Source organism: Chenopodium album, chromosome 20 (assembly GCF_948465745.1).
Source record: "Chenopodium album chromosome 20, dcCheAlbu1.1, whole genome shotgun sequence".
NCBI lineage: Eukaryota > Viridiplantae > Streptophyta > Magnoliopsida > Caryophyllales > Amaranthaceae > Chenopodium > Chenopodium album.
The window spans coordinates 276,153-295,057 of record NC_137853.1 but is presented as its reverse complement, the minus strand read 5'-3'; the positions used below and the strand labels follow the sequence as shown (position 1 = coordinate 295,057).

Below are 18,905 nucleotides of genomic sequence, written 5' to 3'. Positions count from 1 at the left end.
ATGATGATGAATTAAACATACCGCCCCATAATTCTATTCTCCATATGTAGTTATTGAAATTTGCATTATTTCTCTCAAATGAACTCTATATATGGTGTTTCATTATTAGATGTAACACGACAGAATTAGAAACACTGAACTCGTTCGCTACTTTTCATTCTCAAATACATATACCAGAATATGATCAATCACTAATTAAACAACAATGTTTAAGAAATGTTTGCCCCATAATATAGATGAACAATTAAAAAATACACAAAAGAAGAAAAAAAAAAATTAAAAGTTTAGGTTTTCAATATGTGTGACATATATATATATATATATATATATATATATATATATATATATATATATATATAGGGGAGGGATCCGGTAAGAACCCCACCTTATATAAGAACCCTTTCTTATGTAAGAACCCTAATTATGTTCTAAACTTTTTCCTATGTTCTAAATTTTTTTCAACTTATGTTCTAAAGTTTTTCCTATATTCGAAAAATTTTCTTACTTATATTCCAAAAATTTTCCAATGTTCTAAATTGTTTTTTAGAATATGTTATAAATTTGTTCCTATGTTCTAAATTATTTTTTTCAGCTTATGTTCTAAATTATATTTTCAGCTTATGTTCTAAAGTTTTTCTTGTATTCTAAATTTTTTCTACTTATGTTCCAAATTATTTTTAATGTTCTAAATTGTTTTTAGATTATGTTCTAAATTTGTTCCTATGTTCTAAATTATTTTTTCAGCTTATGTTCTAAATTATTTTTTTCAGATTACGTTATTAATTTTTACCTGTGCTACGATTATTTTTTCAACTTATGTTCTAAATTATTTTTTCATATGTTCTAAAGTTTTTCCTATATTCTAAAGTTTTTCTACTTATGTTCCAAATTATTTTTAATGTTCTAAATTGTTTTTAGATTATGTTCTAAATTTGTTCCTATGTTCTAAATTATTTTTTCAGCTTATGTTCTAAATTATTTTTTTTCAGATTACGTTATTAATTTTTACCTATGCTACGATTATTTTTTTCAACTTTTGTTCTAAATTATTTTTTCTTATATTCTAACTTTTTTGGTTGTTTATGTTCTAAATTTTTGCTATCTTTCAAATTATTTTTCTTATGTTCTAAAATTTTCTGCTTATGTTCTAAACTTTTTCTACTTATGTTCTAAATGTTTTTTCTATGTTCTAAATTTTTTTTTCTATGTTCTAAATACGAAATTCTCAAAATTACAAAAATGACATTACTAAAGGATCATTTTAGATGGTTAGATCAAAACTAATAAAGGGTTGAGATTGGTTCTTATATAAGATTGGGTTCTTATATAGAGGAGGGTTCTTACATGAGCCTTCCTCTATATATATATATATATATATATATATATATATATATATATATATAAGTGTTTAGGTTTCAATGATTATACTTCATACAAGCTTTTGTTTTTTTTTTTTTTTTTTTTCTTAAAGGATGATAAAGAGTATGTAATCTTATCATTTTTAGTTCGTTTGTTAACACCAGTAGTAATAATAGTAGAGAGATTTTTAGACCATATTATCAAACATATGAATTGAGCAAGTTTTTAGAGACAATGGAAAAAAAAAGCAACTTTTTGAATTATATGTTGGACTAACGGTAATAGATTTTTTATTTTTGGATGGAAGGGTGTTATATATTGGAAGCTGGAGTAGAATTTATTTTTTTTTTATTTTTTTTTTTTGAAAAAAAAAAAGCCAAGAGAGGATAGAGTAAAATAAAATTTGATGATGGGTAAATAAACCTGTAAATGAAAAATCCAACGTGAGAAAATACACGTTATGCTTGGGAGGCATCATGCATGTTTCTCGGTGTGCGACATGAATAAGATAGACCATTTGGGACAACTTAAGGGACATTATGTAACACGATTACATAAATTTTTTATGAAGAATGGATTCCATCAATTTAATTATAATTAAGGTATTCCCTTTTCCGAAATTCTGAACAAGACTAGCTAGCCCCAGTTCATATATACAGTATATATATCAATATATTTCTGAGCATGACAAACGAACCAATATAAGTTAATATTTAATTTGTTACTTCATTTTTTTTTATCGGAGCTGTTGAATATTTTACTAGTTTCAAATACACATAATCAATCAAATTTATTAAGTAGAACCCATTGAAACTTATTTATACTTATCGTGTAAAAAAATGGCTTTTTAATATTTGATTAGTTAGATGCATGCCCTAAAAATATACTTTTGAAGTATTGTTTTTCTTGGTTTCTTATATGGAAATTTCATTTCAATAATGTACCAAGAGGTCATTGAATGCCTAGATGGGGGCCTCAGTTAATGTATTTCTGGATTAGGTTTATGATACTCAGTATAATTTTCGTAGTGCAATGGTCTAAAATTTTACAAGTAACACATTATTAAATACTTGTCCTTTGTAATATTTTTCTAAATTATTAACTTTCAAATTTTATATATATGACTAAATAAATCAGAGCCAGCGTGACACAAAGGTCACGGGTTCGAATCTCATTTACCCCACACTTTCAAGTGGAATATTAAGCGCAGGGTATAAGGAGGGTCTATGCTGCATCCACACTTCTAGCCCAAGTGACGCTTGTGTGAGAGGGCAGCTTTTGGTTGAGTTGGTCATCTAACATTGACCTACCTCAAAATGTCCCCAAAACCACCTCGAGTTTTCAAGGTGGTTGGGGGGTATTTTGAGCTGGTGGGGTAGTTTTGGGCTACAAAATATTGGTTTCGGGGGTGTTTTGAGGTGACTATGTAGTCGACACCAAAAAATTAGGTCAACGGTGGAAATCCGGCCAAAGGTAGTTTTCTTACAATATTTTACCTTTTTAGGTAGTTGTAATACTTTTTTAGAAACTTTTTAAAAATCTTAGTATTATTAGGTAGTTTATGACAAAAAAAATCCATATATTAGAGTTATAAATCAAAAAACCGATAGTAGTAATGTAATTTTATTATGGGGGAATGAAAGTCAACTGTATTCGTGGCATCGTCCAGAAGATGTTGATCTGTTTGCCGTCAGTGTAAAGGGTAAGGAGCAGAATACAACTGTATATGTTAGTAAGTCTTAAATTGATTCAGTAAGCTAAGAGACAATATTAATATATGATACAGATTCATCATATACAAAGTACTAATTGGTAATAAACAAATGAATAATGATACAAAAACAAAGATAAAAATTATACGAGTAAAACAATCGAGATTAATATAATAGTGTGACGTGAATATCCGACCCTGATTCTACCGTGATGTGAATATCCGACTGTGGATCCTAAAACCATTATTTTATTGTTTTTGAGATGCCTTTTGCTCTTTCTCTAAGGGCATCTTAATTAAATAAAATTAAAGACGATAAAAACTTGTTTACACGTAAATGATTCAATTAGATGATCGATGACCGCATCACTTATTTAATTAGCACCTCCCTCAAACATAAACTATGTAGATAAGTGTCGTGGTTTGGAATCAGCTGATGTAATGTTCAAATTATAAATTTGTAAGGTCAATTGGTTGGATTTGTTTAGGATTTTATGATACTGCATATCATACGTTTTTAAGAAATTTTAATTTCTAATTACCATCTCAACTAAACTAGTTTGTAGCTACTTGCATAGTTGTATGTTGATTATTACAAGGTACGTTGAATTTTGGGCTTACCTCTTTCATCTTCAAACACTATTTACCCTAGTCGCCACGAGAATTCGACCTCATCAGGTCGATCTCCCACTTGGAACTTGAAATGGGACTGCTTCTGCAACACCTATGCTCAAGTTAATTGCACGAGTTGCACCTTATTATTAGCTTATTTGACGTAATCTCATATCTTCTTAATTTATTTTTGCCGAGGAAAATTACTAAATTACTTATTTGCATGATGCATGTTTGTTAAAGTGTAAATAACCTTCCCAAATACTCCGTAACACATATAATGCCATACATTAATAAAAGAAGAGATAGAACTAAACAATTATGTAAAACTAACTATTCTTTCTATTATTGTCATATGATTTCGAAATGAGACCTCCTTAATTAGACTTGTGAAGTGGACTTTTTTTTTGCTGGTGATGAGTGTGGCCTAGACCCATATTTAACAATGTCAAACTAGTAGTTCAACTTGATTTTTTTTTTATTTCCTTTTCTTTTTGCTAATTTTTACTTAATATACTTAATTAAGTTTTGTTAAAGATTACTAGTACATTAACTTACCTATTGAGGTAAGCATATTCAAAATTGTCTTTGTCATTTGTCTACGATTATAACTTCTCAAAAGGGTATTATTAAGTAATTTATATTAGTTTTTAATTCCTTTACACTCTTGTTTTTGAAATTATAGTCAATATTATCATTCAAAATTAAATAATTTAATTTGATGTAATACGAATAAAAGAGTATAAGCATAATCTTTGCAATACTCTTGAAAGGGATTTTTTTTCTCCCTTTCACGTCGGCTTTTCCAAGCATTATACATGATAGATAAAGGTAATACTCATCAATCGATAATCCTTTCAAACTTCGTAAGTATGCATGGACTGTAATTGTGACCCTAGCAATTGGCCGACTTGTCATAATTTTATTAAATAGCTATATAGTATGAACTTGGTAAATCATTAGATTGCACAATATATATAATAAATATGACGTAGAAGATGGAAAATGACAATCTACTAAAAGAATAAAAAGGAAATTGACAACAAGTACTTGACAAAATTTTTAATAATATTTTAGGTGTAAATAAATAAGATTATAGGAATAGATAATAGACTATGATTGGTGGTTAGAAAGAGTTGTGGACTGAAAGTGTTTAAGCAAATATATGTATGTATAATTTGAGTCAACTACTCGAAATAGTGTGATAAGGAAACATGTAATATTGTATGTATGCTTGTCACCTTTGAAGGTTGCCATGAGCCATTATGAAGAATTTGTCATATCAATCGCTTATCTCTTATCCTAGCTTAGCTATCATCATACCTTAGCTTTATATGAACAGTTCGTCATATAGGTCTCCACTAGAATAACCTTAATCAATTTATTCATTATTATTTCATTTTTTGTATCTTAATCATATGTTGAGAAGCGGAAATTCAAGTATGACTAGTCTAATTAAATTATCTCAACATAGAAATTTATGCTGTGAAAACTATTCTCGGTGTGCGCTTGCATGTTTTTAAATTGTGTTATTGAGTTATCTAAAAAAACTACATACAGAATAATATATAATTGGTATTTTTATTTTATTTTATCAAAGTTTTGGCATTTTAACCTTTGGGTATTGTATAAAAATTTAAAAGCATTAATTAAAGGCTTTAAAGCTTTAATCAATATTTATATAGAATGAACACAATTTTATCAATTCTACTTGTGAAAAATTGAGAACAAGGATAAAGTAAAAAATAAAAATAAATAAAAAAAAAAACAATATTTTTGAGAAAGCAACATATTCCATGTTGATCTTATAATTATAGCATAGTATTCGCCATTCGGTGAGTCTTTTTAAGAAGCATCTTGTTCAAAAAAAAAAAAAAAAAAAATACGGAGTAGTAATAATAATAATAATAATAATAATATGATAGCTTGTTCAAATGCACACGTCAGAATGTATAATAAATTTTAATTTTACTTTAATATTTTTACTTTTAGTTCTCTTATCTAATATTTCAGGTTTGCTTGTTAGCTTTTGCCTAATAAAGTAATAATAATTGTACTAGTATAACATACCGTGAAGCGTTGACATAGCATTGTGATGATCCAAGGCCCACAAGCCACAACACTATTATTGCTCATATGAGGTTTGAGGCTTGCAGTAGTAATTCAGCGTCGGCTAAGAAGGCGTAGTATTTGTAAAGATAGGCCACTGGATCAAAACATTTTAGAAATATGGCCTCGTTTATATACTAACGCCCAAGTTAAACATGGAAGTAGGTTGGCTAACATTAGCCCGACATTATAAAGCCCATTCGAGAGGTCTTTCTTGTGGATCGTGCACTCTTGCCAATTCTGCTTGTGGATCGTGCACTCTTGCCAATTCTGCATTCACACTGTCCGTGTCGTGACACTAATTACCGTTTTTTTTTTTTTAATATGGGGTATCTGATATACCATATACTTTCTCCGTTTCCTTATAGTTGCAACAAGTTCTCAAAATGAAAATGTCATAATAGTTACAACACACTATAAAATAAAGGTTTTTATGATAAAAATTGTACTATTACCTTTAATTAAAACTCATAACCCACTTGATTATACTCCTAACAACTTATTAACTTATAACATGTGACATCCACTTTTTTAAAAACCGTGATAAATTGTATGTTGCAACTATATAGAAATAAAGGAAGTATTATCTAAACAAACAAAATATGCCATGGTCTATGGGGCTACCAAAAGAAGGCAGGCTACATTCTTGGAATGGTCCACCCATCTTAGCACTTTAGCAGCAATGGCTCATGTTGCTAGCTAGTTCGCCAAGAGGCTGGAGCTGTTGCCTATTGGTCGCCAATTTGGAAAAATTTAATTAGTTCTTATATTAGTCATTATGTTATCTTTTACGAACTTATTATTCCATTATTTTCATATCTTGCCAGTATTAGTATGAACTTATTGGATATGATATAATTGAAAATAAGGTGAAAACAAAATAGCTTTAGAGCTAGATTTGAAAAATTAAAAATAACTTATAAAACAATGTTAGTGGGTTTTTCTTATCTAATTTCTAATGGAATAAATGATCCATGTATGTATGTGATGTGTACATCGACAATTGGATATTTACATTGATACAAAACAGTATCAAAATTAATATACTCCATATGAAAGACTTTTCATTGAACACATAAAAAGTTTGTGTGCATGATTTGTTTGGTAGGTTGTGAATTTTGTAAATGTAAAGAAGCAAAAATCATACATGATTAATTTAGGTTTCAACAATATCATCGGGCCGGGGCTTCTATTAGTGAAGAATGATGGACCAATCAACTTACATTGCGATTGACACATAATGCTTAATTATTAGTACATAATTTAAATTCATTGAGAGCTAATTTACCTCAATGTAGGTAATACAAAGGACGACAGAAGCAATAACTTGAGAAAGAAACTTATTAACTTTGCTACATTTGATGGAGTAAAATTGACATGAATACATTCATTTGCTACTAAACAAGCATAAGATTTTACTGATCAATATTATGCATGGATAGTACGTAAATAGGATTACCAAACACATTGACAGGAATAACAGGAAAAATCGAAGTTAAAACGTTCCTAAAACAAAACCCACAATGCAAAATGAATACATTAATTAAAATCGAAAAAACATTATGTTGTCGATCAATTAACCAGTTCAATGTATGATTCCGACGTACGAAGTTAGAAGATCAATTAGGCACATTGGAAGTCAGTGGGAGTTTTCTTGCCACAAACATTGATAAGAAGGTTAAGAGCAATGGGAATATTAAGATTAATCCCAAGAATATTAGCCTTAATGGCTGTGCAAAGGCATATGGCAGCTTCTAAATCAAGAAGGCCAGCAATGACACTACAGCAAGGGTGGGTTGGTGGGGTCCCGATCACGGCACTGACGGGGCCATTCAAAACATTAGCGCATATGCCAAGTTTTAAGGCATCCCTTGGGCAGTGACCACCTCGCGAGCTACCACCACCAGGGTTGTTTGGATTTGGGACATTTGGTGTGTTAGGCTGCCCACAAAGGTAACAACTCTGAACAAGGTTACATGAAAGGAGGTTTAGCGAAAGGAAAAGAATGGCAATAGTGGAACTCTTGCACTTCATTGTGTTTTTGATGTTAAGTGTACGTGTTTTAGGCTAATTTGCTAATTCAGTGAATGGATAAATAAGAATTAGAGCTTGGTATTTATAGACCGGAATAGAAGATTAGGATTATATATTGTATAAATATACCTTAGATAACTCGTATCTGTTTAAAAAATAGTTGCACCATTTGATATTTTTGGTATGCTGGTATGAATGAATTGGTTGTGGTGCTGCTTTTGGTGTAAGTTGCGAATGGAAACAAATGATGTACGTTATGTTAGGCTGGTTGGAGATTTGTCTTATGCAAATAAAGTAATAGGATTGATTCATTAAATTAAATTAGGCTCCAGCATCTATGTTAAGTTGGCCCGTGATATTGAGGAGTTGTCATTGGTGGATGTCGATCCAAGTGCAAAAACCAGCTTATTCTGCCCATTGATTGGCTCTTACAAAATCATCCTTCAATTCGCTCGTATATACAGTATGTTTTAATTTAAAATTCATATCACAGATTGATCTATCGACATTCACAAAATATAGGGAGAATTAATAGGTAGCCAATATATGGGCTAGCTGTTAGGGTGTCTAGTAATCACACTTAATTATACTTAGTCTTTGGACACCATCGTTTAAGATCACAGCACAGTACATACTTGTTTCAAGAAGATAATTAACAAGCTTGTTGTATACGAATTTCAATCATATGACCTTAAGTTTTTGAACAAGTAATTTTCAAACAAGTGTAGATAAGTCTAGCTATGATGAATGTAATCCTAGTTATAAGTGTAGAGAAACAAGTATAGAGAGCTACGATAAACTGTGCGGAGTAGCTAATAATTTTATCTCATCAATTCTTAGATATCACTTTTAATTTTATTTTTTTTTTTTTTTTTTTTTTTTTTTTTTTTTTTTTTTTTTTTTTTTTTTTTAACTAATATCATCGGTGACATCCTCACCTAGTAATTAACATAACTGGTTGTGAAGGATTTCATTTGTCTAGTCGAGTATGTAAATGGTGTTTGTTATATAGTCTAGGGTGATTTATACGGAGTATCAAGTTTAAAAGTGGATATTTAGAGCAATAGTCAAGATATGCGGTCATAATCAGAGTTTTTTCCAAGATATGATTGAGAAGATTAAGACCTACCATTTTGCACAATCGCTTGATAGTTGGTTTATGATGAGCAATTTATTTAGTTTGGACTTTGATTATACGAGGTATTCCACAGAGTAGCTATAAGATAAAAACCTATTAGAGATATGGGATATCGGAAAGTATATGTCTAGTATATTTTCCGTAGATATCATTAAAGGAATAATATATTTAGGTTTATTTTATGTTAAGATATATTTAGAGAATATATCTTTAGGGTTTATGATTATGGTAGTATATCTTTTAGAAATATTGTTTCCTATCTTATGTTGGTAGGTTTTGTATAAATACTCTACCTATTGATGAATAATAATCAAGCCATTCTATTCTATTTTCTCTCTAATTTAGCATGGTATCAAGAGCAGGTTAAATCTTGGGACCGTTCACAAAAATTTCCCCACGATTCATATAATTTGCTTCCGCTATATTAATACTCTTTGAAATTTCTATTCTTTAATTTGAATTTTTTTTGGTTAGTGGAGTATGTGAGTTGTTTTCTCCGTAATACATCTCCATGGAGATGAAGAAAAGCCACGTTTGGCGTACTTTTTATTTTATTTTTTTTTTTAAAAAAAAAGTTTTGTAGGAAAACCAGACACTAACAAAGGGCCGTAGCGTGCAGAAGACTACGGACACCAGCAAAGGGTCGTGACAGAAGACTACGGACACCAGCAAAGGGCCATGGAAGAAGATCACGGACACCAGCAAAGGGCCGTAGCAGAAGCAGAAGACTACGGACACCAGCAAAGGGCCGTGCCGAAAAAAAACCATGGACACCAGCAAAGGGCCGTGGCAAAAGATCACGGACACCAGCAAAGGGCCGTGGCTGCAAAAGCTTGTTTTTGTTTAAAAATAAAAAAAAAAATAAAAAATTGAAGGCGACATCAACAGAGTAGTGCAATTGATGAATTTCCAATCGCAACGTTCGTGTTACTGCCCTTACGATTGCGAAAGGGTGTTAGAGATATGGGATATCGGAAAATATATGTCTGATATATTTTCCGTAGATATCATTAAACGAATAATATATTTAGGTTTATTTTATGTTAAGATATATCTTTAGGGTTTATGATTATGGTAGTATATCTTTTAGGAATATTGTTTCCTATCTTATGTTGGTAGGTTCTGTATAAATACTCTACCTATTGATAAATAATAATCAAGCCATTCTATTCTATTTTCTCTCTAATTTAGCAAAACCATTGTTTAAAGGTAATGCTTTATGATGATACGGGCTTCCCAATGGGCCTATTTTATTTCTTTAGATCTTTACAGAGGAAAACAAGCCTATATTAAAGTAAAGCCTCAACCCTAACATTTTTTTTTTCTTTCTTATAAACATCTATATTACTGTGATTTTTCAATGCCCAAACAGTTGACTAATGCCATATATAATTTGGGAATAATAGTATAAGCAAGTGGAGAGAGTGCAAGCAATAAAGAATATGTTAGATGACTATCTCATCTAAAAGCTTAAGCTTATGGTTGAACTCCAAGATCAATTTATATACTCTATCAGACTATCACGCCCCCTCACATGATAGCCCGTTGGGCTTGAAGTGTGGATGTAGCATGGGTCTTACAATATTCATCGTTTAGTTTCATTTTGAATATCATGTTAATTAATGGACCAACTCAACCAAAAACTTAAGCTCAGATACTCTATCAGAATACTTTTTTACACAAGCAACGGCAAGTCGGCAATGACATATTGAGGTGGAACCCCTTATTTCTTAGAAAAATGGGGTTAGTAAGGCCCGTGATTACGTCCAACTTACTAAGCAACCTTCACCCAAGCTAAATTACAAACGTTATCTGATTTATCGACAAATTGCTCGCTAGAATGCTTAATTGTTTTGCTTAATAAAGTCGTTACATGTTGTCAGCAAAACATCATCATATATAATTGAAAATTAGTATACAAACTACTATTCCACTAACACCAAACCATTTTGAACCAATCGATGGTCGATCTCACCTAAAAGGTTCAATGCCAAGATTGCCAACCGTCATATGGATGCCAATTTCAATATTTTACGCATATAGTGTAAATAATTATTGAAAGGGATTTTTACAATACTCGTTGTGTCTCACTTCACATTAGCTGTGATAACTGTCGTAATTGATAGACCTAGTAAAGTTGACTCGATTTAAATTCCCGATATGAAATACCTTACTTAACTTCATTTTACGAAGTATTTTTTTTTTTTAAAGAGAAGTGTATTGTTTTATTAAATATTCATCATATAGTATTACAAGTGAACGATATTTCATTACCATGTTACATAAGTCCATAGAGTTAATGGCATACCAAGCAAAACTTACTGAACTGAGCTGAAATGAATCGATTGGAGCTGAACTAAACTGTACTGAAATGAATATTTTATGAGAGAAGGAAATTAGGAGCTGAACTGAACTGATTGGAGCTGAACTGAACTGAGATGAACTGAACTGAACTAAACTGAACTGAAATTAAGCTGAAGTGAACAGACCCTTGGTCTAGTGGGAATGATTGTTCGGAGGTTCGATCCCTAATAGATTGAGACACTTAAAAGGTGGGAAAACTTCACCGTTTCTCCCTTGCTTTCAAAGTGTCTAACCCATAAATACTATACCAAAAAAATCATGAGGTTTGAGGTCTAGTTAGGAATCTTAGGATCCTTCTCCTTACCTAAAAAAATATAAATTAAAATAGTTAAAAAAAATTAAAAAAAAAAAAAAAAAAAAAAAAAAAAAAAAAAAAAAAACCATGGAGTTAATGACATGCATTACATAATCACTACTGCAATCTTGAAGCGACTTCATTTTTTTCTAGGTTGGAAATTAATCATATTAGCATTCAAGCTCTATATACACCTCCACACCTCTTGGGGCCTTGGGTATAAGATTTCATTTATAAAATAAAAAAACTCAACCAAACAAAAAAAAATAATAATAATGAGATGAATTCTAACTCCATTTCACCTCATTCCAAATGATCTAACCAAACGAACCCTAATAGAATTTTATCTAAATAGCCTATTTGACATAAATGAATATGATATGATACTGTTAACATCATACTAACATGGAATTAATTATTGCCTCCGAAATAAATAATAACTTGATGAGAGAATAGTGTTGTTTACCTACGATAAATAATACAACTCTATTCATTAAATAATACCTTTAATAAGCCTATATAAACCCCTCTATAGCCTTCCTCTTATATCATCCCAAACCCTTCTCTTCTAATAATAATCATACCTAAAAACTTGTAACACAATGGCCTCCTCTAAGACCACTTCAGCACTAGCCCTCTTTCTCTCTTTCAACCTTCTTATGTTCTCCACCACCATTCATGCAAGTTATTCTCCTTACACTCCCTCTGTACCTTCAAGCGGAGGTGGAGGTAGCGGTGGTGGTGGAGGAGGCATTGTAGGTGGAGGTGGAGGTAGCGGTGGCGGTGGAGGAGGCATTATAGGTGGAGGTGGAGGTGGCAGTGGGGGATCGTCTAGGGGAAAATGTCCTGTTGACACCTTAAAATTAGGGGTATGTGCCAACTTACTTGGCAACCTTCTTAACCTTCAAATAGGTACTCCTCCAGTTCAGCCATGCTGCTCCTTGATCCAAGGCCTTGCAGACCTTGAGGCTGCTGTTTGCCTATGTACCGTGATTAGGGCTAATGTTTTGAACCTCATCAACCTCAACTTGCCTGTTAACCTAAGCTTGCTTCTCAATGCATGTCAGAGGAGAGCTCCCAGGGGCTTCCAGTGTCCTTGATTAATTAATTAGGGGATCATATTATATGTCTTCTAATCGAACAAATTTGTTCTAGTTATAAATTGTATGTGATTAAAGTACGTGTGTGTGTGTGTGTGTTTGTGTTCATTGCATTTATTATTATGCAGAGTGGTTTGTTGAGATATAATCTCATCTATTTGAATTGGTATGGTGTAATATTGTGCTTTGTTGAAAGTAAGCACGCTTTATGTTTAATTTGTTTTTGTACAATCATTTGAAGGTTATGGTGAATAAAGGATTAAAGTACACTACGTAAATGTATGTGAGTAAGTTTTTAATTGTTTTGTTTCTTTGTGTAATATAGCATCAAAATTACATTACACAGCCATGCATTATTAATATAATAATATATAATATATTTACGGAGTATGTCGATCATAATATAGCAAGCTAACTTAAGCATTTGGCTATTGGTTGCCTTTGTCTTATTTCTTGTAAGTTTTGTGATCATTCAGCTAAATTTAAAAACGTACATATACAGCTCCAATGAAATTATATATATTCATTATTCAATCATGATGGTGGATGCTTTAGAGATTGCTCTAGTCTGTTGATTACAAGAAATAGAGCCACAAATATACTTACCTAAAAGAACTAGTTAAACAACTTTAATTTTTTTTTAAGAAGAACACTAAAAATATGGAGACGAATCCAAATACACAATAATTTAATTTTTGTTTTTATCATAAAGAGTGGATTAGTAAGATAATAATTCTATCAAGTAATGTACATATTAGAAATTGCCAAATTTGCTTAGGTGACTCAATAATTGTTTAATTTTGTAATAAGTTTATCAATTTCAAACTCATTCAGCTAATTGTCATGCCCACTTATATGTTGTATGACGCTCAAAATCACTAAATATTCCCTAAAAAATCATCAATAACTATGTACTAAAAGACACACCAACAATGACACATGTCATTTCCTAGTGTGTTCTTTATTTATTTATTTTTTTTTTAAAAAAAGATGTGATGTCCTTCCACAATACATGTTGCCAACTATAATCTTATAGATTAGATATGTCTTTCCATGATACAGTATATAGTCAAATGCGTATTTTAAAATACATTTTTGACAAATAGGCTCTTTTATAATAAATCCATCCCCCCCCCCCCCCCCCCCCCAAGATAACTTCTTTGGTAGATCTGTTTTTCGAAATGAATCTATGCCCCAAAGAGACCCTTAAGTTGAATGTATGTGCAAATGTGCTCAATAATTATATGTTGTAGCGGCGCATTTGGAGTGTTGGTAACCTTATCAAGCTTGATGCTTCCATTTGCCTTTGTACTACAGTCCATGCCAATATCTTAAACATCGATCCCCTTAACCTACCCATTGATCTTATTCTTCTACTTCGTAGTTAGCAAATGTGGATATGAAGTTCCAAAGAGCTGCAAATGACCACCACCCCGAGTCTAATTTGCTACTTCCTCTACTTTGGGGTGGTTGTAATTTTATTTTATTGTACCAATTCCAGATTTTATTATTCCTAATCACGTGAAAATATGAAATTTGCTTTCACCATAAATTTGTACTTATTATTTGGGCGTGAGGATGTTTGTAGAAGTGTGATCATAATATAATATCATCACCATCATTTCATATTTTCATGACTATATATACTCTAACATTAATTATGTTAACATCAGTTGAGCTTCGTAAAATCTTGAGTTGATTATTTTTACAACAGTTATAAGTATGTTTGTTTACTCCTCTGTTTATAGCTAAGCTATGAGTTATTTCCATTAAAAAGTTTACCGTGGTAAATGGACGTCGTCTAGCTTACATGAAAGATTGAAAGTAAAACAGTTACCATAAATTCACATATTTGATAAGAGTAAAGTGTAAAACTCATGTATGCATGCATGCCACAAACATGATTGGAATGTAATTGAATATATACAATTATCAGGTGAAGTGTCCATTAGATAGATAAACAATCAATTTATGAGCCTCATTAAGGAAGAGACGTATTCAAATCAATTTATAGTACATATTGTAATACTCGTACACAATAACAACAATTTATAAATAGTAACTGCAATATGGTAATTAAAATGGAAACAAGAAGTTAACCATTTTATTTTTTTGATGTCAACCACAAGAGTATGTAGTATGTAGTACATCATATCAAGATTAATACTTGTCAAAATAATAATGACACGGCCACTTAATATGACATATTTAACTACCTAAGCTGGCCACTTAAGGACACTGGAAGCCGCGAGGGACATTTGTGCCGCAGTAGTTAACAAGCAAGCTAAGAGAGAGAGGGATGTTCAAGTCGATGCCTAAAATGTTAGCCCTAATGGCAGTGCAAAGACAGACAGCAGCCTCGGCATCGATAAGCCCTTGTATGAGGGGGCAGCATGGTGTCTTTGGAGGTGTACCAATGTTAAGGTTGAGCAAACCATTAAGCACATTTGCACACACACCCAATTTAAGGGCATCAGTTGGGCAAGCCCCAATTGATGAGCCTCCACCCCCGCCTCCACCACCTCCTCCTCCTCCACCTCCACCTCCACCTCCTCCACCTCCACCTCCACCTCCACCTCCGGTTGAGGGGGTGCCTCCAGAGCCTGGGTAGCCACCCCTACTCGGAGTTCCGCCACTTCCAGGGTATGGTGTGCTAGGTTTGGGGCTGGGTTTGGGGTTGGGCTTAGGGTAAGGGTAACCACTTCCACCTCCACATTCACCACAAGCGGAGACGAGGGAGAAGAAGAGAAGGTTGAGGGCAAGGAAAAGGACTAGGGATTTGGAGAATAATGTAGATGCCATGTTATTATTGTTTGATATAGCTCTACTTAATTAGTGTAGAGATGAAGAGAAAGGTGTTAAGGGGGTGGTATTTTATAGGTTTTATGCATGACATTGTAAGAACGAATTTAGACAATATTTTGGTGTATAGTTTAATTTTTCTATATAAAAAAATCCCAAAAAAGATCGAGTTGCATCTATAGCATGTGTGAGCTTAGAAATTTAGCTGGCAAAACACATATAAAAGGGGGCATAGTTTTGGTCTTTTGTGAGACAATATGGTTGGAATTGGAATCATATCACAAATTGCTCAAACTAGTTGTACTTCTTCAATTTTATAATAATGTGCGTGTCATCACTCATCAAATCAATGCAAGTGTTTAACCCTGCAAGAATATCTAATTATCTATATGAGCAGCTAGGGTAATCTTGCTTGAAATTCGTAGTAAGTTTTATACGGAGTACAAGTATAAAAGAAGTTGGCAAAAACTATATTTTCATTGACGTAATCTGTGATTTGGGGATATATGTTAAGTAACTTTGCATGTAAATATTTTGCAATATAATGAGGAGAATGCAATTGTCGTTCAAGTTCACTCAATATACAGGTAGCTCTCCCCAAAAATTTTTGTACTTACTTTTCGGTTCTAGTAAGAGATTCAATTTGATCAAAATAAATAATCTATGCATAAAAATTTAGATTTTCCAATGCAATTAGGGGCTAAATCAACAAAATATAACATTAGGGTTCATCATGCACATATTTTCTAAAATTCTACCCACTCTATTGAAAATTGTACTTGTAAATTAAACTGTTTGGTACCCAATAATATACTTTGAATAATAGTAAGAATAATTTTAAATGTAATTTGATAAATAATGTAACATTCAAATGTCTATTTGCAATTTAATCTCCAAACTTGTGAAGTATTTGCTTGTTATTGATGAAGATCGGACAAAAAACACACTAATAAATTATGTTTATTCTAGTTTTTCATTATTATATATATGTATGTACTGTAGTACTTGTAATAGCTAGGTTTATTGTCTTACAATGAAATTTTATAAAGGGAGACAAAAGTAAGAGATGGTGAGATTCAGCCATGCTCTTATGAGTCTTATCTAAGACAAGCCATGAGACAGACCCAAGTTCATCTTTCCAAAAATATTCACAAAAATCAATACTTAAGTGATGACCAAGTTGCATTGAATTATATATGAGATATGACCCTTGAAAATGACATTATATGGTACTAGTACACACTAGTACTATGTTTACACTGCTGGAACCCTCAGCCCATGTTATGAATAATTTGGATCTCCTCACTATACATGTAATAATATAGCTTGCCTTTTAATCTCATAACTCACGGGTTACTTTTTGTTTACTGTATTTGTTCAATGGCCATTATTTCTGACTATTATTATAATTTTATTTTATTTTTTATTTTAAAACGATTTCTGACTATCATTTACGAGTATTTGACTCAACACATTTAATTGCCACGGGCATATTGTTCAATTATACTTTAGATCATTGTGAGAAGATTATGAGTACTTTACTCGATCTATGCCTAGATGATGAATAATAATCATCATATATATGAATTATTGCAAGAGCATCGCATCTCAATCTAATCAATTAATCATTACTCGATCATATTGATATACTTACCATATCAGCATGTTTGCTTAATTAACACTGGAGAATTTAATTAAGAGGGCAAGTATCTATACTAATATATTAAAAGCCGTTTCTAAAAACGTCTCTATGCCACGTAGATCCCCTCACTATGCCATGTCACTAACTCAACTCCTTATTATGCCACGTTAGCTACCCCATTCCTCAATGTGCCACATACCGCACCACCAAAAATACTCCATGTTGTCTCAACTATATTGAAAAAAAAATACGGATGACAAGGTTTGAACACTAGACCTCTTGAAAGAGAGATTATTGTGTAACCATCTAGGCTAATAGCTAATTATGTTTTAATTTTGCACACTAAATAATATAATACTGTAAAGTATTGAAGCTGCAAAACTATAAAAGTAGTATCCCGGAGCAACGTCCGGGCTACTCACTAGTTTTTCTTAATTAAAACATGTTAGACAGCAATGCAAGATTAAATATATCACGACAAGGCAATATCTTATGCTAATATGCCATTGGTGCATGGGCCATTAGTTGAAGTTGGCTTTTATAGCACAGTTTAGCCCGTGACTCTAAAAATCATATTAAGGTAAACAAATAAAGGCATGACAAGTCTTTTTTAAAGCACATCAAGCAAAGCATTAACATTACACGTTTTATCGATCGTCTTGTTCATGTGTTCTCCTTATTGAGATTTTTGATTTTATTTTACATTTAGGTTATGACTTTCTCTTCTTACTCAGGTACTAATTAGTTTGGGAAACTCATTTATATAGTATGATATACAAGTAGTTACTGCTCATATATGATTAGGTCAAAAAGTTAAATAATATCTAGACATTTGGCATCAAATTAAGTCTACATCACCATGCACACTAAACGTAGTTTACCATCTTAATAAAATCAGCTTACTCTTATTTAAAAAACAAATTCATAAATAGAAATTAGTTTCTAGCTTTATTATACTGTAAACCTAATCCTACAGAATTAACAGAGGTTAGGTATTGTGACTTTTAATATTCAGCTAGTAATTAAACTAATGATTGTTTTTAGTCAATTATAGAAACAGTTCCTTCCCGTGAACCATTTTTGGCAGATTATAAACCTTACACAAAGAATTCTTTAATCGTATAATTATATTAAAATGATCCATAATCTGGAAATATTATATATCCGCAAATTAGTGTTGAAATTTTGTCTAATATAAGGTGGGTGTGCTCATTGCTAGTGTCATTTTCTACAAAAGTTAAATCAGGCCTTACGTGGGTAACTAGATATACGGACACGTTGATTGTCCCTAAAATGCAAAACCCCATTGTCTATATCAATTGTATGATAATATTTCTAATTGTGTCAGATTATTTGGACTATCTATATTGCAAGCTTTTCATATTTCATATTCTTCTTCTTCCATTTACGACAACCAGTAATGCTAATAACTCGATCTATAAATTATTCTCTGATAATTAATTAAGTGTTAAGTATATATTCTGTAGATACTTTGTAGATTCCTGTACAATTATACCTTATAGCCTAGAATTTACAATCATATATTCAATGATCGAATGAGTATACCTAATACTCACAATAAAGAATTAGTCAATAAGATGATTAAACATTTTTATAATTTTCATATTAGAGTTGGGTGTACAAAATCAAGTACACCGACAAGTCAAAGGTGGAACGTCTCAAGGCTCGTTTGGTGGTTCGTGGCAACCGTCAGGTTGAAGGTGTTGATTATAATGAAA

The 18,905-nt window shown here is 31.8% G+C and overlaps 2 protein-coding genes across 2 annotated transcripts; one reads left to right on the top strand and one right to left on the bottom strand.

Moving 5' to 3' along the window:
* Positions 1-12,214: 12,214 nt before the first annotated feature.
* LOC145598112 (putative lipid-binding protein AIR1) lies at positions 12,215-12,724 on the top strand. Its single transcript, XM_081654424.1, has one exon. The coding sequence runs from the start codon at positions 12,225-12,227 to the stop codon at positions 12,720-12,722; it is 498 nt and encodes a 165-aa protein (XP_081510550.1). The 5' UTR covers positions 12,215-12,224; the 3' UTR covers positions 12,723-12,724.
* A 2,227-nt stretch (positions 12,725-14,951) lies between these two features.
* LOC145597574 (uncharacterized) lies at positions 14,952-15,670 on the bottom strand. Its single transcript, XM_081653773.1, has one exon. The coding sequence runs from the start codon at positions 15,522-15,524 to the stop codon at positions 14,952-14,954; it is 573 nt and encodes a 190-aa protein (XP_081509899.1). The 5' UTR covers positions 15,525-15,670.
* Between the last annotated feature and the right edge of the window lie 3,235 nt (positions 15,671-18,905).